This window comes from Cololabis saira, chromosome 5, assembly GCF_033807715.1.
Source record: "Cololabis saira isolate AMF1-May2022 chromosome 5, fColSai1.1, whole genome shotgun sequence".
Taxonomy (NCBI): domain Eukaryota; kingdom Metazoa; phylum Chordata; class Actinopteri; order Beloniformes; family Belonidae; genus Cololabis; species Cololabis saira.
In genome coordinates this window covers 9,243,377-9,271,260 of record NC_084591.1, presented here as the reverse complement: position 1 = coordinate 9,271,260, position 27,884 = coordinate 9,243,377, and the positions used below count along the sequence as shown (strand labels likewise).

General features: G+C 44.2%; 2 protein-coding genes across 2 annotated transcripts in view; one reads left to right on the top strand and one right to left on the bottom strand.

The window, feature by feature from the left end:
* The window catches only part of LOC133443717 (sodium-dependent neutral amino acid transporter B(0)AT2-like), a 45,118-nt gene extending 28,384 nt beyond the window's left edge, over window positions 1–16,734 (top strand). The window contains exons 6-12 of the mRNA XM_061720894.1: window positions 1,743–1,853; window positions 6,443–6,684; window positions 7,819–8,017; window positions 9,602–9,794; window positions 11,818–11,977; window positions 12,075–12,237; window positions 16,143–16,734. Of these exons, the coding sequence (XP_061576878.1) occupies window positions 1,743–1,853; window positions 6,443–6,684; window positions 7,819–8,017; window positions 9,602–9,794; window positions 11,818–11,977; window positions 12,075–12,237; window positions 16,143–16,541 (1,467 nt within the window). The 3' untranslated portion in view covers window positions 16,542–16,734. The remainder of the gene's footprint in view (window positions 1–1,742; window positions 1,854–6,442; window positions 6,685–7,818; window positions 8,018–9,601; window positions 9,795–11,817; window positions 11,978–12,074; window positions 12,238–16,142) is intronic.
* Window positions 16,735–18,444: 1,710 nt separating this feature from the next.
* LOC133444833 (leucine-rich repeat serine/threonine-protein kinase 2-like) overlaps window positions 18,445–27,884 on the bottom strand; it is a 75,544-nt gene continuing 66,104 nt past the window's right edge. The window contains exons 47-52 of the mRNA XM_061722734.1: window positions 27,409–27,593; window positions 25,598–25,744; window positions 21,811–22,034; window positions 20,693–20,761; window positions 20,450–20,609; window positions 18,445–18,916 (exon numbers count right to left, since the gene is read on the bottom strand). Of these exons, the coding sequence (XP_061578718.1) occupies window positions 20,485–20,609; window positions 20,693–20,761; window positions 21,811–22,034; window positions 25,598–25,744; window positions 27,409–27,593 (750 nt within the window). The 3' untranslated portion in view covers window positions 18,445–18,916; window positions 20,450–20,484. The remainder of the gene's footprint in view (window positions 18,917–20,449; window positions 20,610–20,692; window positions 20,762–21,810; window positions 22,035–25,597; window positions 25,745–27,408; window positions 27,594–27,884) is intronic.

The window sequence follows — 27,884 nt, the reverse complement described above, 5'->3', positions numbered from 1 at the left end:
GATGGATGGATGATGGATGGATGGATGATAGATGGATGGATGGATGATGGATGGATGGATGATGGATGGATGGATGATAGATGGATGGATGATGGATGGATGGATGATAGATGGATGGATGATGGATGGATGGATGATGGATGGATGGATGATGGATGGATGGATGATAGATGGATGGATGATGGATGGATGGATGGATGGATGGATGATGGATGGATGGATGATAGATGGATGGATGGATGATGGATGGATGGATGATAGATGGATGGATGATAGATGGATGGATGATAGATGGATGGATGATAGATTGGATGGATGGATGATAGATGGATGGATGATGGATGGATGGATGATGGATGGATGGATGATAGATGGATGGATGATGGATGGATGGATGGATGGATGGATGGATGATGGATGGATGGATGATAGATGGATGGATGGATGATAGATGGATGGATGGATGATGGATGGATGGATGGATGATAGATGGATGGATGGATGATGGATGGATGGATGGATGATAGATGGATGGATGGATGATAGATGGATGGATGATAGATGGATGGATGATAGATGGATGGATGATAGATGGATGGATGGATGATAGATGGATGGATGATAGATGGATGGATGATAGATGGATGGATGATAGATGGATGGATGGATGATGGATGGATGGATGATGGATGGATGGATGATAGATGGATGGATGATAGATGGATGGATGGATGATGGATGGATGGATGATAGATGGATGGATGATGGATGGATGGATGATAGATGGATGGATGGATGATGGATGGATGGATGATGGATGGATGGATGATAGATGGATGGATGATGGATGGATGGATGGATGATGGATGGATGGATGGATGATGGATGGATGGATGATAGATGGATGGATGGATGATGGATGGATGGATGATGGATGGATGGATGATAGATGGATGGATGATAGATGGATGGATGATAGATGGATGGATGGATGGATGATAGATGGATGGATGGATGATGGATGGATGGATGATAGATGGATGGATGGATGATGGATGGATGGATGGATGGATGATAGATGGATGGATGGATGATGGATGGATGGATGATAGATGGATGGATGGATGATGGATGGATGGATGGATGGATGATAGATGGATGGATGGATGATGGATGAATGGATGTATGATAGATGGATGGATGGATGATGGATGAATGGATGTATGATAGATGGATGGATGAATGATGGATGGATGGATGATAGATGGATGGATGATAGATGGATGGATGATAGATGGATGGATGGATGATGGATGGATGGATGATAGATGGATGGATGGATGATGGATGGATGGATGATAGATGGATGGATGGATGATGGATGGATGGATGGATGGATGATAGATGGATGGATGGATGATGGATGAATGGATGTATGATAGATGGATGGATGGATGATGGATGAATGGATGTATGATAGATGGATGGATGAATGATGGATGGATGGATGATAGATGGATGGATGATAGATGGATGGATGGATGGATGATGGATGGATGGATGGATGATGGATGGATGGATGATGGATGGATGGATGGATGATGGATGGATGGATGGATGATGGATGGATGGATGATGGATGGATGGATGGATGATGGATGGATGGATGATGGATAGGTAGGTAGATCCACCAGAACTCTGTTAATCCGGTTCCTCCTCTCTCTCTCTCTCTCCTCTACCAGGTCATGTACTTCAGCTCCTTGTTCCCCTACGTGGTTCTGATCTGCTTCCTGGTCCGGTCTCTGCTGCTCAAGGGTTCCGTGGACGGGATCCGGCACATGTTCACCCCCAAGGTAAGACCGCCGCTCGGGTTCCGCTCAACCACTTTTTAGTACTTTTGATCAAACGTTTCCTCAGAAGGGATCCAAGTTCACGGGTCCCTCAAACACCCCCTTTTTCCACCAAACCGGTTCCAGAATCTGGTTCTGGTTCTGGGCCAGTTCTTAGTTTGGAACTGGGCTTTCTGTTTCCACTGACAAAGAACTGGCTCCAGTTCCAAGGTAGCATCAACTCTTTGCTGGTCTAGAGGAAAGAACCGCTTACGTAAGCGGAGGGGGTGGAGTTATTATTAAGACCAACGACAACAGCAAGACTGGGAGACGGAGACATTTTCAAATAAGAATTCATCTGGATGCAGCAAAGCATCATGGGAGGAGGAGGAGACAACCTGTCTTTTATGGCGCTTTTACACTAGTACCTACTCAGCGCGACTCGACTCGACTTTGCGCTTTTCCACTAGGGGTGGAGGCGGGTGGAGGCTAGGGATGGGCGGTATGGACTAAAAAATGTATCATGATAATTTCTGGCATTTATCCCAATGACGATAAAAAAATTACCAATTCAACTCCACCTTTGTAACTATAAATGTATCACCACATTCAGTCTTTGGAGCCCCCAAATCACTGCTCTAAAAGAATACCAAATGCTACTAAACTACACCAATTAAATTGAATTAATAAAAACCAATTAAATTAGTTACACCTGTACTGCAAAACTGTAATGACTCAAATGAAACAAGTTTGAAATGTAAGAACAGATTCAACATTTATTCAAACTGTATGGCTTAAACAGTGGGATAACAGTGCAAACAGCAAAAGTACCATTGTCCTTCAAGTTTTTCTAGCTCATAAAATCACAAAGTAGAAAAAAATACAACTTGATAAATAAAGAAACAGGACAAATAAATAAAAGTTCACTGAAAATAAAACCCTATCAGTGATGACCTCTTCTAATAAAATGTGCAAATTAACCTGTGGTTGGAACATGCGACAAATTAGATACTATTACAATTTTTTTTCGGAATATTCAAACGTTATATCAAAATGTAACAACCATTTCCTTCTGTTTTTGCAGACTCTGCACACAATAGATGATGTTTGCTCCTCGTCTCTCTTTTTAAATCCAAACCAGTTCCAGAGCTGGAGCCTCGTTTAACAACGAGCTCCTCACTCTCAGATCCGCCTTCCCCCATGTTTGTTACACAAAAACGTCATCAATGGGAATTTATCATTTTTACCACGAGATGACAAATTCTTACCGTGGGGAATTTTTTTGACGGTTTATCGTGAACAGTAAAATATCGCCCATTCCTAGTGGAGGCGTGTCGAGTTGATACTTTTTCTGTAGCTACTCTGCCGAGGTTCTAAGCGGCTGAGTCGGGCTGTGATGTCATCACACTACAGGCCACCGATTGGTCGGGGGGTTGGAGTCAGACGTCTGAGTCAGGAGGTGACATCAGAGAAAGAGACTCTGCAGCGGCTTCTTGTTCATTTTATTCCAGCAGCAACGGCAGCAGAAGTCTGTTTGGTGATCCAACTCTGAGGTGCAGATGTTCATAAACCTGGTGCTGAGGAGAGAATTAAAAAGGGATCTAGACGGAGATAAGGAACGACCAGATCTACCAGGAGCTCTGTCACCTCATAGCTGCTCCAGCTGACTTTTCAGCAGCGCAGAGATAATCAAACAAAAAAAAAAGCGTTGCCGCTTGAAGCTTCTCTCACTCATTTTTTAACTTGATATGGAACACAAACCACAGACCCAGCAGCACATATATCATCTCCTCCAGGTTCTACATCTTTAGTGTTGTTGTCTTCTTTGTTTAGATACACAATCAAATACGTCACACGCTCCAATCCCGCCTACTTCTCATCTGGGTGTCTAAAAACAAACGAGGGCAAGGCGAGTGGAGTTGCACTGAGTAGGTACTAGTATAAAAGTGCATTTAGAGATGTGTCCACGGAGGAGCTACGTGGACCAAGTCCTGTTAGAGCAGATACCTGGTTGTTGCTGCAACTTTAACGCAAACGCAGCAACGTAACTGACGTTTGCAGTGACGTAATGACGTGGCTCCCCTTAGCACCCGATCTGTGGAAAAACAAACCGGTTCTCAGCTGGTTCCAAGTTGAACAAGTTGTGAACCAGAACTGGAACTGGTTTGGTGGAAAAGGGGTAAAAGAGCCAGAGCTGGGTAGAGAAGCCAAAAATCGTACTCAAGTAAAAGTACTGTTACGTCAGAATAATATGACTCAAGTAGAAGTAAAAAGTAGTCATCCAAATAATAATTTGAGTAAAAGTAAAAAAGTACTTGGTGAAAAAACTACTCAAGTACTGAGTAACTGTTGAGTAACGTCTGATTTTTTTAACACAACCATTCAAACAGACAAAAATACAAAATAACCATCTTCAGGCAAATTAAATCAATAAAATAATAAAATAAATTAAAATTAATAAAAAGGAGCTTAAATTAAAATAATATTAAAGTAAATTCAAGTCCTTTAATAAATAATAAAATAAAGAAAATAATAACAGAATAAAAAAATAAATTAAGCACAAGTAGCACAAACTTTCAAGCCTTTGTACTTTTCTTTTTTAACCAGAACTAGAACAAACATGAACTCATAGAAACTCTGTGTGTGTTTGAGTCTGTGTAAATGTGACAAAACATGCAAAAACAAACATTTTTCCCAAAGAATCACCCAGTGATGTCATGAGATTGACGCGTACGTGGATAAAAGGGATAAAAGAAAAGTAACAGCTCAATGTAGCCTAATGTAGCGGAGTAAGAGTAACAGTTTCTTCTTCACAAATCTACTCAAGTAAAAGTAAAAAGTATAGTGATTCAAAACTACTCCTAAAAGTACAACATTTCCCAAAACTTACTCAAGTAAATGTAACGGAGTAAATGTAACTCGTTACTACCCAGCTCTGAAAAGAGCTTAATTCTTCTTCTGTCCCAGTAGATTTGGGATAAAAGCCTGAGCTTTACGACTAATGATCAGTATTAGTGATGATACTGTAGTCGGTACATTTATATTTCATCATCTCTCCTCTTCTTCCTTCTCTTCCTCTCTTTTTTATCTTTATTCCCTCCTGAAGTCACTGTAAACCCAAAAACACCAGATCTGCGTTAGGAGATACAGCGTTGGGGGGGGCAATGGCATGTCGGGGCCACAGACTCCTGTCACCATGGAAACAGGACTAGCCGTGTCCTTATGTAACCAGCCAGCTGTTTCGTGTGTCTGCTCTGTCTCCCACCGCCGTCTCGGCGACGCTCAGAACCCGCTCAGAACCCGATATCGGCTCTTTTTCCAGACCTGGTTCCGGCCCAGATGACCCTTCAGGAGGGAGGGAGGGAGGGCCCCTAAACGTCAACATAAAGATTCCGAGTCATCAAAACCACATCCAGAAACCGGATTCTCTGATTTGAACCTGGTTTATTGGTACCGTCCCGGTTAACCGATACCGAAGAGGGGATGGATGTACAAGGAAGGGAAGGAAAGAGTAAACGATAAAGAAATTAAGGACTACAGACACTGTAGAACATAGACATATAAACGTAGACGCTGCATCGACTGTTCTTGCCCGCTGCTGCGATACGTCAATGTCGCCGCCATATTGGATGTGACAAGACTGCGCTGTAAACTAATGTAAATTGACTTATTTTCATAAAGCGCCTTTCTACAAAGAAATTTAGGCTTTACGTCTCATTTATTCATTCACACAAAACATTTAAAATTTTTCAAGTAACAAAATAACATATTTGAACCATTTTTCAAACAATAAAATAACATTTGAACCATTTTTCAGACAATAAAATAACATTTGAACCATTTTTCAGACAATAAAATAACATTTGAACAATTTTTCAGACAATAAAATAACATTTGAACCATTTTTCAGACAATAAAATAACATTTGAACCATTTTTCAAACAATAAAATAACATTTGAACCATTTTTCAGACAATAAAATAACATGTTTTGTTGATGAGAAAATATGTTTCTCTATTTTTCTTATTTTTGTGAGGGGGGATATATATTGTTTTCGGCACTACCTTGTTCTCTATAGCTGATACAACATGAATTACTCCTATGTGGGATCAATAAAGTTCTTATTTTTGCCATCTGAGAAATTAAATATATTATATTTGGTGCCTAACTGTTTCCCAAGTATTTTAGTGCGTGTGTGAATGAATAAATGAGACGTAAAACGTACATTTCTTTGTAGAAAGGCGCTTTATGAAAATAAGTCTATTTACTTGTATTAGTTTACAGCGCAGTCTTGAACATCCAATATGGCGGCGTCGTTGACGTATCGCAGCAGCTCCATGGGGCGTCTACGTTTATATGTCTATGCTGTAGAAACCTGCTCTCGTAGCTCCTGGTGGTCAGTCAGGGAACTGCAGGTTGTTGTTTTTTAGCTTTCAGGTCTTTATTTGTGCAGAAAAGTCTGGAAAACCTCTGGAATTTGAACCCTAGATGTTATCTGAGTACGTGACGGAAAAATGGTCAGAAATTCTAACGAATCTGGATAAAATAAGACGTAAATGCCTGTGAGTCGTTGCCTTGGCGACGGCTGAACCCCCTTGTTTCTGCCCCCCCAGCTGGAGATCATGCTGGAGGCCAAGGTGTGGCGCGAGGCGGCCACGCAGGTCTTCTTCGCCCTGGGCCTGGGCTTCGGCGGCGTCATCGCCTTCTCCAGCTACAACAAGCGCGACAACAACTGCCACTTCGACGCCGTGCTGGTGTCCTTGATCAACTTCTTCACCTCCGTTCTGGCCACGCTGGTGGTGTTCGCCGTGCTGGGCTTCAAGGCCAACATCATGAACGGCCGCTGCGTCGCCCTGTGAGTGCCGACCGCCCGGATCCAGACGTCACACGAGTCTTCGGGGTCTTTGACCCTTTAAGACCTGCCGGAGCGCCAGCGCTCCCGTTAGCATATCAGTTTTCAAAACGTACAATTACAACCAAAGAAAACTACAGAAAAGTATTAGGGCCAGGCACGAGAAAAATAAAAATAATATTTCAGAGGAGCAAGATTTTTTTTTCATTATGCACTTTGAGAAAAAAGTCAGAATGTCGAGAAAAAAGTAAAAATTTCGAATAAAGTTGAAATGTCGAGAAAAAAGTTGAAATGACGAGAATAATGTTGAAATACAATTTCAAGAATAAAGTCGAAATTTTGTGAATAAAATCGACATTTCGTAAATAAAGTCGAAACTTTGCGAATAAAGTTGAAATACATTTCAACTTTTTTCTCGAAATTGTATTAATTTTTTTTTCATTATGCATTTCGAGAAAAAAAATGTCGAGAAAAAAATTGAAATGATGAGAAAAAAGGCGAAATTTCAACTTTATTCACGAAATTTCAACTTTATTCTTGAAATTGTATTTCAACATTAATCTCGACATTTCAACCTTTTACTCGAAATTGTATTTCAACATTATTCTCGACATTTAGACTTTTTTCTCGAAATTTTATGCACTTTGAGAAAAAAGTCGAAATGTCGAGAAAAAAGTCAAAATGTAGAGATTAATGTTGAAGTAAAATTTCATGAATGAAATTGAAATGTTGAGAAAAAAGGCGAAATTTCGACATTTCGACTTTTTTCTCGAAGTGCACAATAAAGAAAAATTTTCTTCTCAAATATTTTTTCTCCTACATGGCCCTAATACACTTCCGTACTTCTGTGTTACTTTTTTTTAGCTATGGGATTTCTTCATTTAGAAAAATGTGTAAAATTAAAAAACAATTTAAAATGTTTTTGGTACAGTAGTTATTTGCAATGATTTAGTATGGACTTGTAACATCCAGATTATTAAAGATTGGCTTATATGGGTTTTGATGCATGGCAAATAAAAATACATAAAATAGCAGTATAGAATGCAGAAATGTAAACATACGCTTAGGCGGACTTGTTCTATGATAGGTCATAAAGGGTTAAATCACATAAACCTTCTCTTTGTTCCCCGGTTGCAGGAACACCAACAGGATCGTGGCGTTGCTAGGCAACGGCATCGACCAGAGCCTGATCCCGCACCACATAAACCTGAGCCAGGCGAGCCGGGTCAGCGCCGACGACTACCACCAGATGGTGGACGTGATCCGCCGCGTGAAGGAAGACGAGTTCCCGGCGCTGGGCCTGGAGTCCTGCAGCATCGAGGACGAGCTGAACAAGGTGGGACCTTGGGGGGGCGGGGCTGGGGGGGCGGGGCTGGGGTGGGCGGGGCTAATGTGGGCGGGGCTCCGGGGTACGGGGCCCCGGTGATCAATCAATCAATCAAAGTTTACTTAGACGGGACAATGCATATGAATGAACCCTACATTAAAGGTATAGTCTGTAATGTTTGAGAGCTAGCAAGATTTGAAAGTGGCACCTCCTCTAAGCCCCAGGGACCAGCTGGTATCAGACCGGGACCAGCTGGTACCAGACCGGGACCAGCTGGTATCTGACCGGGACCAGCTGGTATCAGACCGGGACCAGCTGGTACCAGACCGGGACCAGCTGGTACCAGACCGGGACCAGCTGGTACCAGACCGGGACCAGCTGGTATCAGACCGGGACCAGCTGGTATCTGACCGGGACCAGCTGGTATCAGACCGGGACCAGTTGGTACCAGACCGGGACCAGTTGGTACCAGACCGGGACCAGCTGGTACCAGACCGGGACCAGCTGGTACCAGACCGGGACCAGCTGGTATCAGACCGGGACCAGTTGGTACCAGACCGGGACCAGCTGGTATCAGACCGGGACCAGTTGGTACCAGACCGGGACCAGCTGGTATCAGACCGGGACCAGCTGGTATCTGACCGGGACCAGCTGGTACCAGACCGGGACCAGCTGGTATCTGACCGGGACCAGCTGGTATCAGACCGGGACCAGCGCCACTCGCGACCAGAGCAAGAACTGCAGGTCGCTACGCATTCACTTTTTGACAACGTGCACGTCGATGCGTCAAATGAACGCAGGATACGCGTGGCGGCCATGATGCGTACGCGGTCTGAACTGCAAGTATATCTCCGGTCTAACAGTGAAGCTAGCCATGTGTGAGGCCCAGCTAGCTGCTGAGGCAGCCCAGGTAGGATTACAGGTAACCCAGGAAAGGGCCAAGCTACTAGTGGTTGTAGTGATTAAAGTCCAGGTAGCGGCAGAGGCAGCTCCATTAACAATGGATGTAGCTCAGGTAGCCTAGCATTGTTTTCACTCTTCTAGAGATTGTTTCTATTTCCTCTAAGCATTGATTATTTACTTTCTCTGTTAGTTGTTTTTCTGAGATCCGTCTTCTGTTTGTTTGTTTTTTTTACTAGTTTTTTTTTTTTTTCCTGTCATATTTATATTTGTCTTCCTTCTTGTTTTCCATGTGTGTTTACTTTGCTTTTTTTTTTTTTTTTTTTTTTTTTTTTTTTAGTACTATGAAGTATACAAAGTTGAAAAGGGTAGGCACAATAAGCTTAAGCTTCAGCCTACACCTTTTGGTCGGTTTATTCCTTACTTCTTTTTTTTTATTATTATTTCCTTCCTACAAAAGGAAATGAAATGCTTCCCAAAGTATCTATCAATGGAAACTGATCGACCAAATAAACTACTTCAACAACTTCAGCATCCAGGTGGTTTGTGTTCTGTTGAAATGGTCCTGGGTTTTTTTCAACATCACCAGCATGGAGCAGGATCAACAGAACAACTCTCAAGAGAGGTTTAGAAGACGGTGACAGTTCATGTTTTAAAGTGATGAATAAAAAGATGACTCCTCTCCCCCCCCAGGCGGTGCAGGGAACCGGCCTGGCCTTCATCGCCTTCACAGAGGCCATGACCCACTTCCCGGCATCGCCCTTCTGGTCCGTCATGTTCTTCCTGATGCTGGTGAACCTGGGCCTGGGCAGCATGTTCGGGACCATCGAGGGGATTCTCACGCCGCTGGTGGACACCTTCAAGGTCCGCAAGGAGCTGCTCACAGGTGAGAGGCCGCTACCTGCCGGGGGCCAGGGGCCCTCATACAGGGGGGGCCGCTGGTCGACACCTTCAGGGGTTGTAGCTGACACATTTCCATTTAATATTTAATCCATATTTAATATTTAACATTAAATCTAAATACTTTAATCTAAATGGTATATGTTATATGTAAATATTAAATCTATATCTAAATATTTAATCTAAAATGTTAAATATAAATGTTAAATATAAATATTAAATCTAAATCTAAATATTAAATGTGTCTCTGCTTTTCTATTGGTTGAGGTTACAAGGGGACGGGGCCAATTAGCATATGATAGAATCATTTAGGTTCAACATTTAGATATAATATTAAACAATTAGATACAACATAATATTTACATTTAGATTTAAACATTTAGATATAATATATACCAATTAGATTGAAATATTTAGATTTAATCCTTTTTTTTACCTCAATATATGAGGTTTAATGTCCTAAATATAAGAAAAGTGAGATAAATAATGACTCTGTTGATTGACATCTAGCAGCCACGCCCCCTGGCTGTGATTGGAGGAGCTGTAAATGTGTTAATGGCGATGACAAATGAGCAAAATTCACCTAGTTTGTTTTATTATCTGTTGGAACTATTGTAAATAAGTAGTAAGTTATCATGCTTGCTATTAACAGGATGTATGATGATTTGCTTACGCCTGTGACACACTGATAAAACAATGCTGTGTTTAAGTGATTACAAGTACTGCACAAGAAGTTTCCGGATATCAGCATAAAGCAGATATCTGCAGAGAAGAGGAAACTTCTTGTTGCTAAACAAATGAGAACAAGAACGAATCAATGCCTGACTCAATACCTGAATCCGCTGACTGCGACCACTCCTTTCCCCTCCCTTTAAGGGCGCAGTTAGCTATGTAATCTAGGGTACACCCAGAGTAAATAAAAGCAAGGAAGCAGCTGAGACAAATCAGAGTATGTTGGAGATCTTACAAATCTCGACTGCTCTCCTTGCAAGTAAATTCTAATGGTGTTTGTGTCTTTCTTTGTCTCCAGAGAGTTTCATGATACAAATGTTACGTGTCTAAACCTAACATTATCAAAAAATAACGGTCATTTATGTAAATATGACAAAGATACACTTATCTACTGCAACTTTAAAGGAGCCGTCTGTAAGAAAAGTCCAAAACTGGTACTGCAGTCACTTTCAAAATATTGTTGAGCGGCGTGTACCCTCCCCCTCCTCCCCCCGACCAGAGGTTGCCAGGTAGGCTGCAGAATGCAGCAGGAACGTAGGCTGCCATGGCTGCCATAATTAGAGCCGAGCTGGCAACCCGGATGCCGAAACAATACTGACTTGGTGATTGGGAGATAGGTGGAGGGTGGAGCTTCAGAAACAATACTGACTTGGTGATTGGGAGATAGGTGGAGGGTGGAGCTTCAGAAACAATACTGACTTGGTGATTGGGAGATAGGTGGAGGGTGGAGCTTCAGAAACAATACTGACTTGGTGATTGGGAGATAGGTGGAGGGTGGAGCTTCAGAAACAATACTGACTTGGTGATTGGGAGATAGGTGGAGGGTGGAGCTTCAGAAACAATACTGACTTGGTGATTGGGAGATAGGTGGAGTATGGAGCTTCAGGCCAAAACAAAAAATGACAACATAAACATCAGTTGAGGGCTGCAACTCCTCTTTTTAAACTGGAATATCCTGGCTTGAGTGCTGTTGTCAGTGACATAAGTATTTGAAATGAACATGATTTTTAAATGTCTGTTGACATATCGGGGTCATTTTATGATTCGTTTTATTATTGCTCTTACATACAGCTCCTTTAAGTAAGTCGGAGGTAAGTAGGTGCAGTTCTTCAACTGACCACAGCGGGCAGGCTCTAATCAAAATGCTTTTTTTTATTACTTCAATATATGAGGTTAAATGTTGTCATAAATATTAGAAAAGTGAGATGAATAATGTCTTTTTCATTGATTTTGACCGGGACGTTTTTTTTTATTTTTGAACATTTGTATTGATGCAGTGGGGTGCTGCGTGCTAGCCTTCTCCATCGGCCTGCTGTTTGTCCAGCGCTCGGGGAACTACTTCGTGGCCATGTTCGACGACTACTCGGCCACGCTGCCGCTACTCATCATCGTGGTTCTGGAGAACGTGGCCATCGCCTGGTTCTACGGGATCGATAGGTAAGAGCCGACCAGAACCCACGGGACCCCCAGGAACCTCCGGGAACCCACGGGACCCCCGGGAACCTCCCAGACCTCACCTCTGCTGCTCTCTCAGGTTCTTCGAGGACCTGAAGGACATGCTGGGCTTCACGCCGTACCGCTTCTACTACTACATGTGGAAGTACATCACGCCCATCCTGCTGCTGGTGCTGCTGTGCACCAGCTTCGTCCAGCTGAGCATGACGCCGCCCAGCTACAGCGCCTGGATCCAGGAGGAGGTGAGTCCCCGCCTCTGGCTCCGCCCCCCCGGTACCCCTGGTACCCCTGGCAGGCAGCTGACAGTCTTGCCGGGGCCCGGGACAAAATAATCTAAGATGGGCCCCCCTGCACCCGGATCTCTCCTTCTCCCTCTTCCTCTCCTCTCCCTCTGCTCTTCAGGTTTTCATACAAGCTAATGGACGTTAACATTAGAGCTAGCCAGTTAGGTTAAGTTACAAGGTTGGTAAACGTTGGCTGCTGTTTCTTACCTTGCTCTACGCTGACTTTATTAATTCCAGCTTCACCGTCACCCCCTTTTTAAAATATTTGTGTAGAGAATCTATGAGGCCTCTATTTTCTTCTTCTCTTCTTCTCTTTTCTCTTCTTTTCTGAGCACCGGACTTGTGCTGACCGGACATTTTGACCATTCTAATGGTTGAATTAAATGATAACATCAACTTTTGATCAGCGGCCAAACCATTTTTGTGTTGGGGGTTCTTGACCACAAGGACAATTAGGAAGAAAACAAATAACAAGCTTTTACGTAACTCAAATACTACATATTTTTTCCACAAATAGGCATATTTTGAAACATTTTGAAAAATGATTCCATAATTTAATGACAAAAAAAACATTTTTTTTTTTTTTTTTTCAGTTCTGGGCCCCCCCCCTACCCTGGGCCCGGGACAACAGACCCGTTTGTCCCCCCCTATCGGCGGGCGTGCCCCTGGTACCCCTGGTACCCCTGGTGCCCCTGGTACCCTAATCCTGCTTTTGTTTTGTTTGTTTTGGGTCTAAGTGCACATTAAAAGTCATCATTGTCCGGTCACATGACCAACTTTAGCTGCCAGACGTCCTCGTATTTGTCTCCGGGTCCAGGTCCCAGACCGCCACGGAAGACTGACGGCTGTTTTAAATGTTTCCTGACTGTAAATAATCGTTTTAAATCATTGAACTGCAAAAAAAAAAGTTTCCAGATTGTCGCGCAGCAGCAGTTGCGTCTCTCTATCTCTTTCCCTCTTGGCATTGTGTTAAAACTAAAGTTGCTTTCGTTGATGAAAATTATGACTAAATATCGTCGTCAATGAACCTTTATCTCCTGAGGAAAACGAGACGAGACGCAACGAAAATGCTGGTCATGTGACGATAATGATAATTAAATATATAATGCAATATTGTCGACGAATTAAACGGGACTAAAATGTAGATTACAAAATAAAAGCTGCTAAAATGTGTCTTCATTTTCGTTGATCAAAACGAGACAAAATTTTCTAACAAAGACGCTTAATGTCCATGTTTTCAGTAGTTTCCTCTGGTTTAATCTTTAGATCCACTTTCCTACATAGACGTGGAAAAGAAAACCCAAAGTGTCATGAAAAAAGAAAAAGACGGGGAGAAATGTGGAAAAATAAATATTTTGTAAACTCAAATGAGAGTCTTCTGTATCTGGAATGAATGTATTCTTGAGTCTATAAGGTAACAATAATATAATAATAAGATAACCTTGTTTGAATTGTAAAATGAGTTTGGATCAATACAATCTTTGACTAAAACCAGACGAAAATGGACAATTCTGACTAAAATAAGACTAAAATGCTGAGAATGAACGTGACTAAAACTACAACAACACTAGTTAGAACCAGTTGAAAGGGAATTAAAGGATGTTTCAGGGCCTTTAAGCTGCAGACAATCAACAGGATGTGCCCCCCCCCCCCCCCGGCCTGAAGCACCTGTAGGATTATTTTAGAGCCATTGTAACGCGGAACAAAGGCCAGATTAAACAAAGTGTCTACGAAGATACGGATGAAGCTTTTTTTTTACTTCGTAGCGGTTTTCCAGCCTCTTGGTTTCTCCGCCAACACAAACATGCGCCACGAGTCGGTTTGTTTTATTGGAAATGGACGTCCTTCCTGCTCGGGTCCCACCCTTCTGCTGCATAATCAGAAACTAATTAGAGATCCACTGCAGCTGTGTCGGATTATCTTTTTCCTGAAGTAAGATGGCACCTGTGAGTCGGTTCGTTGTTTCTGTCCGGTCGAAGCTTTTTTATGTTGTTTTTTTTTAGTGGCCACATCAGAAATGATCTTTGTGCCCGTTGTGGCCCGGAGGAGTTCCGGACCAACCTGGTCGATGTGACGGGGTTCATATCTCCAACCTGGAGGATCGCACTGCAAGGCTACGCTCGTTAATGGCCCTTTTCCACTAGTACCTGCTCAGCTCACTTCTACTCACCACGCCCCCGTCTTGCGCTTTTCCACTACGGGCTGAGGCGGGTGGAGCCGTGCCAAGTAGATACTTTTTCTGTAACTATTCTGCCGAGGTTCTAAGCGGCTGAGCCGGCACTATATCTGACGTCACCACCTTCCACGCCACTGATTGGTCGGGGGGCCGTCAGATGTTTGAATCAGGAAGCGGGAGTCAGCGCGAGAGCGACTGGCGGCGATTTTATTATCCAGCGCAAACGTCTGTTTGGTGATCCAACTCTGAGGTGCAGATGTTCATAAACCTGGTGACTGACGAGAGAATTAAAAAAGGGATGTAGACGGGCGATAAGGAACGATCAGATCCACCAGGCGCTCTGTTTTACTCTCAGCCGCTCGCGGCTCCAGCTGATTTCTCATCTGCGCCGACACAAACAAAGGGGTTGCGCAATCGAGTACGTCACAGCAGCTTCACCCCAACCTGCCCACTTCTCACCTGGCTGTGGAAAAACAAACGGGGACAAAACGGGTGCAGCTGGGACGATGCGTGACCAGCTGTACCGAGGGGAGTCGGGCTGAGTAGGTACTAGTGGAAAAGCGCCATTAGTCAAGGCGCATTTGGCGCCGGCTGCCACATGTTGTCCTTCACGTCCAACCGGGCCGGCCTCTTATACTCCTTTTCCACCAAACCGGTTCCAGTTCTGGTTCTGAGTTTGAAACCGGGCTTTCTGTTTCCACTGACCAAGAACTGGCTCCGGGCCAGAAGAACCGGTTCCAAGGAAGCACCAACTCTTTGCTGGTCTAGAGGAAAGAACCACTTACGTAAGCGGAGGTGACGGAGTTATTAAGACCAACAGTCACAGCAAGACTGGGAGACGGAGACATTTTCAAATAAGAATGAATCTGGATGCAGCAAAGCATCATGGGAGGAGGAGGAGACAACCTGTCTTTTAGAGATGTGTCCACGGAGGAGCTACGTGGACCAAGTCCTGTTAGAGCAGATACCTGGTTGTTGCTGCTACTTTCCCGCAAACGCAGCAACGTAATGATGTACTGTAGCTCCACTTAGCTGTGGAAAACAAACCGGTTCTCAGCTGATTCCTAGTTGAATGAGTTGTGAATCAGAACCAGCCCTGGAACCGGTTTGGTGGAAAAGGGGTACCAGTCCAATTAGCAGCAAAACAAAACATATCTTTAAAATTAGGACTTGACAGTTTAATCTTTCTTCTACAGAAGAGTATTAGGGCCATGCAGGAAAAAAAATATTTGAGAGGGGAAGATTTTTTTTTTTTGAGAAAAAAGTCGAAATGTCGAGATTAATGTTGAAATACAATTTCAAGAATAAAGTCGAAATTCCTCCTTTTTTCTCAACATTTCAACTTTATTCACGAAATTTTGGCTTTTTTCTCAACATTTCGACTTTTTTTTCGAAATTGTACTTCAACATTAATCTCGACATTTCGACTTTTTTCTCGAAATTGTATTTCAAAATTATTCACGACATTTCGACTTTTTTCTCCACATTTCAACTTTTTTCTCCAAATTTTACTTCAACATTGATCTTGACATTTCGACATCTCTCTCTACTTTTTCGACTTTTTGCCGTTAACCAAGACCACAACCACTAATTAACATAAATGTATTCACTTTGATTGATTTGAAGTTTATTATATATAAAGGACCCAAGCCCACTTTAGATGACGTTTGTCTTTTGCCCCCCCCAGGGCCAGGAGAGGAGCGTGCGGTTCCCGCTGTGGGGCATCGTGATGTGCATCTCCCTGGTGGTGATGGCCGTGGCGCCGGTGCCGGTCGTGTTCGGCCTGCGCTACTTCAACATCATCGAGGAGGGCGCCGGCGGCCGCTCCGCCGTCTCCTACAAGAAGGGCCGCATCATCAAGGAGAGCGCCCGGCCGGGCGAGGACGACGACGCCAGCCTGATCCACGGCAAGTCGCCCAGCGAGGCGCCCTCGCCGTTGCCCGGCAACAGCATCTACCGCAAGCAGAGCGGCAGCGGCGGCGGCGGGGGAGGGGGGGGCACCGACGCCGACACCGCGCCCAACGGCCGCTACGGCATCGGATACCTGATGGCCGACGCCCCCGACATGCCTGAGTCGGACCTATAGACTGTCAGCCCCGCCCCCCTCTAAACCCCGCCCCCCCTCTGCGTGCGTTTAGTCATCGTTGTATATTCTTTGTAGAATCGTAGCCGCTGTTGTTTGTCGACTCTGAACCTTAAACCTCAAAATAAAACTGTACGGGGTTCGGGGACGGACCCTGGACCCTGGAACACCACCCCCGTCTAACCGGACCCCCACACTGGTCTGGCCGGACCCCTCCCACATCAGGCCGGACCCCCACCACCCAAAACAAACAAAACAAAAGCGGGATTAGGGTACCAGGGGCACCAGGTAACCCTGGTGCCCCTGGTACCCTAATCCTGCTTTTGTGGCCGGACCCCCACACCGATCTGGCCGGACCCGCACCCCTGTCTGGTCTTGGCCGCTTCTCTTCTGAGTATTTCTGCAACAAGCGTCGGGACGCCGCCGACCAGAGTCTGTAGAGTCTGCAGGGAAGCAGACGGGGGGGGTCTCGGGCCTGCAGCTGCTGACAGTGTTACACAACCAACCCCCCCACCGGCGTACGCCACAACAGTATCCGAAGGCCGACCAGTACCGAGGTCGTCCGCCGTGGGAGGTCGACCCCCCCGATCCTCCGAGGTCGACCCCCCCGATCCTCCGAGACTAAAGTGTGCCTAAGTCATTTATATTTGTTTATAGAATACATGGATGTTGTATATTTGGAGTATTCTGTAAATACAATATAAATATTATAAATATATTTATGTTTCTAAGGTTCAGATGTGCTTCAAATCCTTAACTCTCGTCTCTTTTCTTTGTTTTCTTTTTTTACTAATGTCCTGTCACATGTCGGGGGGGTCCCAGTCCCCCTTGTAAATACTTTTTTCCATGAAATGGCTTCAAATGCAGTGTCTTTTTCCCTGGTTTCAAATTAAAGATAAAAATGGTCCTGAGTCTGTTTTTTTTCCCCGATTCTGTTTTTCTTTTGTTTTTATTCTTGTCTGCAGTTGACATCTACGAAGCGTGTTGCTGTTTTTGCTATAATTTTTTTCTATTTTTCAAGGTAATTTTTCGGTGTAACCCCCTCCCCCCCAGTTTAGAAATCATCTGAAACAATTACATTTATTCCTTTAGTGAGAGTTTCTGCAGGAGCAGTTGGACAGATATGTACAAGATGATGCATATGAAATGCATTCAGGCAGCTTTGTGGCGGCTCAACAGGCAATGCAGGTTGAGTATCATAATAATATTTTAGGAAAAAAATACACCAAAAACGAGGCGGAAAAATTGCCTCGAAAAACAGAAAAAATTTCCTTGAAGAACTGAAAAAATAAAAAAAAAATAGAAAACTGAAAAAATTACCCCAAAAAACTGAAAAAATTACCTCGAAAAACAGAAGAAAATTACTTGTAAAAACAGAAAAAATTACCTTGAAAAACTGAAAAAACTACATCAAAAACAGAAAAAAATTACCTTGAAAAACTGAATAAATTACCTTGAAAAAATTACTACGAAAAACTGAAAAAATGTCCTTGAAAAAAAAAAAAAAAACCTAAAAAACTGAAAATATTACGACAAAAAACAGAAAAGAATTCCTCGAAAAACTTACCTAAAAAAACTGATAAAATTACCTTAAAAAACTGAAAAAATTACCTTGAAAAACTGAAAAAATTACCCAGAAAAACAAAAATTTACCTCGAAAAACTGAAAAAATTACCTCGAAAAACTGAAAAACCTAATTACATCCATCCATCATCTGTCTGACTGGTTGGTCACGTGACATTGAGACCTAAAGCAGCACATCTACATCCGGATGACTGTCCAGGTCTTTCCAAAACCTCTGGTCCAGACCAGAACCAGGCCGAGACCTTCAGAGAGCCGTGTGGACCCTAACGACCTGAACAGAATCCCTCCAGAGCCAGATTAGTTTTGCCCACTTGATTTTAATCTCTCTGGTTTTACTGTTTTTAAATAAACAACAAGTAAACAAAGTCACAGATCACACGAGTCCAAGTTTCACATGAAAACAGCTTTTACTGACTTGTTCTGTGACATCACGGTGACTTCGGAGGGGGCGGAGTCACGTCCGACGAACACGGAAATAAATAATCACATTTACATCTGTAGTGGCTTTTCTTCCTGTCCGTCCTTCGCCGCCGTCGCGGCACGTAAACAGATCCGGCGCCGGCGAGCAGCGGGACGCCGCCATCACGCCTGGAGACACTCGTCAGATCGTCCGTGTCCCTTTTAGAAAAACGTCACGGAGATTGAGAGGTCGTCGAGTCTGGAGGCATGGGTCGTCGCCACGGCAACGGCGTCTCCTGATTGTCTCTCCTCGTTGCTTCTGAGGACTGAAAAGTGCGTTTTGGTCGTCGTTCATGTGGACGATCGGCAGAGCTGATCCCTTTTGGTCGACTCTTCTGCAGAGTATAAAACAAAAAGAGAATGTTAACTTTGTCTTCGACGTAAACGTCTGCTTTGGTCGTGTCAGTGAGGGGCGTGGCCTGAGCAGTGCATTGTGGGTCGTGTGAAGGAGCAGGTAAAACAAAACATCGGCGGTCGCTGACCAACGACTTTCAGCCGTGGTCGCGCTTCGTTTACAACCTGCATCGTTTCCCCATCCATCCTTCCATCCATCCATCCATCCATCTATCCATCTATCCATCCTCCATCCATCCATCCTTCCATCCATCTATCCATCCTCCATCCATCCTTCCATCCATCCATCCATCCATCCATCCATCCATCCATCCATCCATCCATCCATCCATCCATCCATCCATCCATCCATCCATCCTTTCAGCGAGGTGTGATTCCATTAATTGGACTCCAGGTGTGCAAAACTACCGACTTCAACGCAGTAGATACTTCAAGGGTTCACTTACTTCTTTCACGGTAAGTGTTTAACGATGAAATGAGGATATTTTGATTGTTATCAGCTGTGTCTGGTGTGTCACCTGTGTCTGGTGTGTTAGCTGTGTTTCATTTTCATTTCACTTTTTATTTATTTGTTATAGAGGGACAATGTACATTAATGAACATTTTAAGAATGTAAATGCACCCAATTGTAGCCAAAAGGCTAATTTCCATTGGCAGTTTGATATGTCTGGTGTGTCTCATGTGTCACCTGTGTCTGGTGTGTCGGGTGTGTCACCTGTGTCTCATGTGTCTGGTGTGTCTGGTGTGTCTGGTGTGTTTGGTGTGTCACCTGTGTCTGGTGTGTTTGGTGTGTCTAGTGTGTCTGGTGTGTTTGGTGTGTCACCTGTGTCTGGTGTGTTTGGTGTGTCTAGTGTGTCTGGTGTGTCTGGTGTGTCACCTGTGTCTGGTGTGTCACCTGTGTCTGGTATGTCTGGTGTTTCACCTGTGTCTGGTGTGTATGGTGTTTCACCTGTGTCTGGTGTGTCCGGTGTTTCACCTGTGTCTTGTGTGTCACCTGTGTCACCTGTATCTGGTGTGTCTGATGTGTCTCATGTGTCTGTTGTGTTTGGTGTGTCTGTTGTGTCTAGTGTGTCTAGTGTGTCTGGTGTGTCTGGTGTGTCTGGTGTGTCTCATGTGTCACCTGTGTCTGGTGTGTCACCTGTGTCGTGTGTGTCAGCTGAGTCTGGTGTGTTTGGTGTGTCTCATGTGTTTGGTGTGTCTGTAGTGTCTGGTGTGCCTGGTGTTTCTGTAGTGTTTGGTGTGTCTGGTGTCAGCTGTGTCTGGTGTGTCTAGTGTGTCAGCTGTGTCAGCTGTGTTTGGTGTGTCACCTGTGTCTGCTGTGTCACCTGTGTCTGGTGTGTCTCATGTGTCTGGTGTGTCACCTGTGTCTGGTGTGTCTCATGTGTCTGGTGTGTCACCTGTGTCTGGTGTGTCTCATGTGTCTGCTGTGTCACCTGTGTCTGGTGTGTCACCTGTGTCTGGTGTGTCACCTGTGTCTGGTGTGTCACCTGTGTCTGGTGTGTCACCTGTGTCACCTGTGTCTGTTAGATCAGAACTCCCCACCTGCCGGTCAGACGTGGCAGAGCTGCTCTCTCATGCGGGCGGCGATGCGTTCCCTCTTCTCGCCGTGTTTCCTCAGGTCCTTGACCTCCGCCGGCAGCGAGCCGCTCCACACCATCAGCACCGACTCCTCGTCTGGGGGCCGAGACACAAGGTTGGACCTCTGCAGGTTTTGGGAGGTTTGGGGGGTTTAGGGGGGCGTGCAGGTCTAGACTCACCGTCCTGGTTCTTGTCCTGAGGGAGTCTTCGACCCAAAACCAGAACCACGTTCTTCCAGTTCAGCGTCTCTGGTTGGGAGAAACAACATGATTCATAGGAATTCATAAGGAACGCAGCCCATCCATCCATGTATCCATCCATCCATCCATCCATCCATGTATCCATCTTTTCTTCCATCTATCATCCATATAATTATCCATCCATCCATCCATCCATCCATCCATCCATCCATCATCCATCCATCATCTATAGATCCATCCATCCATCCATCCATCCATGTATCCATCTTTTCTTCCATCTATCATCCATCCATCCATATATTTATCCATCCATCCATCATCCATCCATCCATCCATCATCCACCCATCCATCCATCTATCATCCATCCATCATCCATCCATCCATCATCCACCCATCCATCCATCCATCCATCATCCATCCATCTATCATCCATCCATCATCCATCCATCCATCATCCACCCATCCATCATCCATCCATCCATCCATCCATCATCCATCCATCCATTTATCATCCATCCATCATCCATCCATCATCCACCCATCCATCCATCCATCCATCCATCCATCTATCATCCATCCATCATCCATCCATCCATCATCCACCCATCCATCATCCACCCATCCATCCATCCATCCATCCATCCATCCATCCATCCATCCATCCATCCATCCATCATCCATCCATCCATCATCCACCCATCCATCATCCACCCATCCATCCATCCATCCATCCATCCATCCATCCATCATCCATCCATCCATCCATCCATCATCCATCCATCCATCATCCACCCATCCATCCATCCATCCATCCATCCATCCATCCATCCATCCATCCATCCATCATCCATCCATCCATCCATCTATCATCCATCCATCATCCATCCATCCATCCATCCATCTGTCATCCATCCATCCACCCACCCATCCATCCATCCTTTCTTCCATCTATGCATCCATCAATCTATCATCCATCCATCCATCCATCCATGTATCCATCCATTCATGTATCATCTCTCTGACTCTACAAGAACAAAACAACCACCCGACATGAAGCAGCCGGAGGTGAAGAGAGGAAGAAGAGAGGGAAACCTACGTGTGAGGGTGGAGGTGAGGGAGCGGATGGAGGTGCAGCCGGGGGTCAGGACCTGCAGCGTCTGGTGCTTGGAGGCCTCCAGCAGCAGCAGGTGGCCCCCCCTGGTGCCGACCCAGAGGGCTGAGCTCTGCACCAGCAGGGCCTTCACCGTGGCCCAGGAGGGCGACGCCTCTGGCGCCGGCTCGGCTCGGCCGGGCCGCCGGGCCCTGCAGCCGGACTCGTGCCTGCGGGACGGACACATTTTTATTTTATTTTTTTATTTAACCTTTATTTAACCAGGAAGTCCCTTGTGATTAAAATCTCTTTTTCGAGGGAGACCTGGCCAAGATAGCACACCATTACAGAGTTACAAAAATTATTTATAAAAACACGTTAAAAACAGACAAAGAACACTGAGCTGATGTCTTTGTTTTTGTTTTTTTGTTGTTTTTCGTTTTTCTATCCCTAAAAATAGTAACAGCCTAATTAATAATACATTGGTATATAACTCTGGAGGTGATATATGACAACATTCCGACTCAAGTGTTTACTGGTATAACTTGTGACTACTACTGGAATTGCTAGTTATTGATCTGGGAGATAGTTATTAATCTCTAGATAACCCATTTCGGTTTCGTTCTCATTTTATTTTCTTATTTAAGTTTACATTCATTGCACTACTACTACTTTTTTCTTATGTCACTATATTAGTATCTTTTTATTTTTATTTATTTACAATTTTTTTTTATTTTTATTATTATTATTTATTTTATTTTTAATTTTTTTGCTATTCCCAAAGGAAAATTAATGATGATAACCGTGGGGGAAGGGATGGGGAGAGGGAGAAAAAAAAAAAGGTATGTTCATCTGTTTTGCTCTGTATTGTGGAAACAATCTGCCAATAAAAACATATAAAAAAAAACAGACAAAGAACAACAGACACATACAACAAAATCCAGTTCAGAAATAGGAATTGCACTCTTCAGTTACACAGTTTTTTTTTTTTTTTTTTAAATCAGAGCTTTGAACTCTCCCAGGGAAACCCAATCATTAAGCTTTAATGTGTTCTGAATGTTGTTCCATGACCAGGAGAAAGCTGCTCTGTGCAAATCCTTGGTAACTGGTAGAGCAGCCATCTAGTGGAAAATGATAACAGCTGTTGGTGAGGGACAGGAAATTACACAGATATGAAGGAAGTTTACTCAGTATGGCTTTGTACATTAAAACATACCAATGCTGCTTCCTCCTTAGGCTTAATGAAGGCCAGGAAACCAAATCTTAACGTACACAGTGATGTGTCTGGGACAATGAGTTGGATATAAAATGTAAAGCATTGTTATACACAGAGTCTAGGGAGCGAATGGTGGAGGAGGCAGCATGCTTGTAAATAATATCTCCATAGTCTAGAACACTTAAGAACGTAGCCTGTATAAGTGTTTTCCTAACTGCTAAATTAAGGCAGGCCCTATTTCGATAATAAAAACCCAGTCTAGCCTTTAGGTTTTTCATTAGGTTCTCTAAAAGAGAGCCTATCATCCACCCGAAAACCCAAGTATTTGAAGGATGATACTCTCTCAGTTGATTCCTCTCCTAAGGTATGAATGCCAACATTATCTGAGATCTGGAAGTGAGTTCTAGAAAAGATCATAAATTTGGTTTTCTTAGCGTTAAGAACCAACTTAAGACCATATAATGAAGCCTGCAGCTGTTGAAAGGCAGTCTGGAGCTCAGCAACAGCCTGACTCAGAGAAGAGGCAACAGAGTAGATTATTGTATCATAGGGCTGGGCGATATGGACCAAAAGTCATATCTCGATATTTTCTAGCTAAATGGCGATACTCGATATATAACTATATTTTTTCTGTGCCATAATTGGGGTTTCCCCCAAAACATTATAGCATAGCATCTCTGTTAGCATCTCTGTTAGCTTAATTTTTTTCTGAGGCAAACCCTTAAAAAAACACAGGTACCTTTATTAACAGAGGTCTGCACAATATCAAAATGTATAAAACAAATGAAATAAAAATAAACTGCCTGCATATATAGAATAAAAATGCTTCTTGAATAAAATAAAACAAATATCCCTTTCCTGCATAACAATTACATTAAAATCAGAGGTGGACAGAGTACTCGACCCCAGTACTTGAGTAAGAGTACAAATACTACTGGTCAAAATTTACTCCGTTACAAGTAAAAGTAGCTCAGTCAAAATTTTACTAGAGTAAGAGTAGAAAAGTACTTGTTTTTAAAGGTACTTAAGTATCCAAAATTAAATGCTTTTAAATGTACTTTAAGTAAAAGTAAGAGTAAGAGTAAGAGTAAATTTCTTATTTTCCACATCAGTAAATTACTATATTTTTTCTAAATTAATTTAAGGATCTTTTAACTCTTGTTTCTGAGAATTCGATGTTGAGTTGTTGAAAGCAGAGAGGTAGTTCTGCTTCAGCAGACACAATAAACATTTGAAAATAAATGTCTGTGGTTTTTCTGTGCCCTCGTTTTTTACTCGGTCGAACTCAAACATTGAGTTAAGATACGACCAAGGATTTTGTGAAAGTCCCTGCTCCGAGTCCGACTCATTATCAGACTCAGACGACTCAGCGGATTGTCTTTCTTCTCCTGACGCAGGCGTAGCCATTGTTGCGGCTCTGTCTTGACTTGTTGCGGCTCTGTCTTGACTTGTTGCAGCTCTGTCTTGACAAACGCAGGCTACTTTGGCGGTATCGTTTTGAGGAGGCTTGACGTATTTCCGCTTTACGTACATCCCAGTGGAGAGCGTGCACTGTGATAGGTCTCCTCCTTTGACAAAAACAGCTTGTGTCCAATAGGATTTTAGGGAAGAAGAAAAAAGAGCAGACCTGAAAGTAACGAGTACTTTTCAGCCTTCCTAGAAATTTACTCGAGTAAAAGTAAAAATATTTGTCTTGGAAATGTATTCAAGTAAGAGTAATAAGTACCAAAGAAATCTAATACTCAAGTAAAGTACAAATCCTCTGCATATGTACTTAAGTACAGTACTCAAGTAAATTTACTCCGTTACTGTCCACCACTGATTAAAATACACTGTGCAATTAATACAATGTAGACAGTAACAGGCAGACTTTTCCACTGAGGTTGACAGTTGTGCAAATAACAAAACATTTGTGCAAATCTCAAATAAAACATTCAAGTCAATTTGTCACAAAATAAGCTATATAAAAATCATCAAAAAAATAAATAAAATTTTTTAAATCGATATAAACGATATTGTCTCGTACCATATCGCGTTTGAAAATATATCGATATATATTAAAATCTCGATATATCGCCCAGCCCTATTGTATCATCTGCATAAAGATGCACTTTAGCTGTGAGCATGTCCTTCCCAATGTTATTTATTAAAATAGAAAATAACACTAAAACAGAACCTTGCGGAACTCCCTTTGAGATCTCCCTGAAGCTTGACCTATGACCATCTGAATATACACATTGGGTTCTATCTGACAAATAGTTCCTGAACCACTCTATAGCCCGGTCACCCATAGCAACATCTCTATTCATTTAAAATATTGTTGTCAGCCAATAATTGTTTCAATTGAGAGTTTACTTGAGATTCTAGGATCTTGACAAGGGTAGGAAGTTTAGATATCGGGCGGTAGTTGTTTAAGTCCGAGGGGTCCCCACCCTTCAATAAGGGGAGAACATAGGCTGCTTTCTAGATTTTGGGGATAGAATTTGTCTGGAGGCTCAAATTAAAAATATGAGCTATAGCATGCAGCTGTCACTCAGACCTGTGTGTGTGTGTGTGTGTGTGTGTGCGTGTGTGTACCTGATGATCTGAGCACAGTCGATACAGTCCACCATCCTCTCGCTGCGTTTGTCCCAGACCTCCACCGTGGCCCCCCCGGCTTTACTGAGGTACACCAACTTATCCACCACCATCCTGGACACGCAGGCCTCACTGCTCAGGGAGGGGCTGGACACACACACACACACACACACACACACACACACACACACACACACACACACACACACACACACACACACACACACACACACACACACACACACACACACACACACACACACACACACACACACACACACACACACACACACACACACACACACACACACACACACAACGTTAAACTACCGCCTGGTTCGGGCGATGGAGTACAAACTGTCGACCTGGACAAAGGTGTGGCAAGAAACTAAAGGAACTACGAAAACTACAAGAACTACAGGAACTATAACAACTACAGGAACTAAGGGAACTACGACAACTATTTGACAACTACTATAAGTTGGAGTATTGGGACTGGCCCTTTGTCCATCCCTCCCTCCCTCATCCATCCCTCCCTCATCCCTCCATCCATCATCCATCCCTCCCTCATCCCTCCATCCATCATCCATCATCCCTCCATCATCCATCCCTCCATCCATCATCCATCCCTCCCTCATCCCTCCCTCCCTCATCCCTCCATCATCCATCCCTCCATCCATCATCCCTCCATCATCCATCATCCCTCCATCATCCATCCCTCCATCCATCATCCATCCCTCCCTCATCCCTCCCTCCCTCATCCCTCCATCATCCATCCCTCCATCCATCATCCCTCCATCATCCATCATCCCTCCATCATCCATCCCTCCATCCATCATCCATCCCTCCCTCATCCCTCCATCATCCATCCCTCCATCCATCATCCATCCCTCCCTCATCCCTCCATCCATCATCCCTCCATCCATCATCCATCCCTCCCTCATCCCTCCCTCCCTCATCCCTCCATCATCCATCCCTCCATCCATCATCCATCCCTCCCTCATCCCTCCCTCCCTCATCCCTCCATCATCCATCCCTCCCTCATCCCTCCCTCCCTCATCCCTCCATCATCCATCCCTCCATCCATCATCCATCCCTCCCTCATCCCTCCATCCATCATCCCTCCCTCATCCATCCATCATCCATCCCTCCATCCATCATCCATCCCTCCCTCATCCCTCCATCCATCATCCCTCCATCATCCATCCATCATCCCTCCCTCCCTCCATCATCCATCCCCCCCTCCCTCCATCATCCATCCATCATCCCTCCCTCATCCCTCTCTCCCTCCCTCATCCATCCATCATCCATCCCTCCCTCCCTCCATCATCCATTCATCCATCATCCCTCCCTCCCTCCATCATCCATCCATCCATCATCCCTCCCTCCCTCCATCATCCATCCATCATCCCTCCCTCCCTCCATCATCCATCCATCCATCATCCCTCCCTCCCTCCATCATCCATCCATCATCCCTCCCTCCCTCCATCATCCATCCATCCATCATCCCTCCCTCCCTCCCTCCATCATCCATCCATCCATCATCCCTCCATCATCCATCCATCATCCCTCCCTCCCTCATCCCTCTCTCCCTCCCTCATCCATCCATCCACCATCCCTCCCTCCATCATCCCTCCCTCCATCCATCTCTCCTCTCATCCCTCCATCCCTCCTCTCATCCATCCCTCCCTCCTCTCATCCCTCCATCTCTCTCTCCCTCCCTCCCTCCTCTCATCCCTCCATCTCTTCCTCCCTCCCTCCCTCCCTCTCTCCCTCCCTCCCCTCATCCCTCTCATCCCTCCCTCACTCACTGCAGGACTGGTCTGGTGTCGATGGACCTGCAGACGTCGTATTCTGCGTTGAAGGACAGGATTCTGGTTCCACATCCGGCCCAGACGCTGCGTCCGTCCAGCGACTGCAGCGACTGGCCCAGGCACATGAGGGGGGTGTTCACGTTGCCCACGGCAACCGTCTTCACCGGCTGGCCGCCGTCCTGCTGCAGGGGGAAGAACGGGGGGGAATCCGGTGTGCAAAAAGTTTTCCACTTCAGAACAACAGTATTTAAAATGCATAGAAATCTCAGCTTAATGGTAAGAGAAAGATTACTCTATTCTTTATTAATATTTGTAAGAAATGTATCCATCATCATCAAAAACCCCGCAAGTTCTACACAAAAATTATGTCACAATTCAGAAAACCATACTCAAATCAAATTAATCAACTTTTCACTGCCAAAAATAAAAACAAACTATGGTAAAAGAACAGTGATGTACAGAGCTACGTCTGC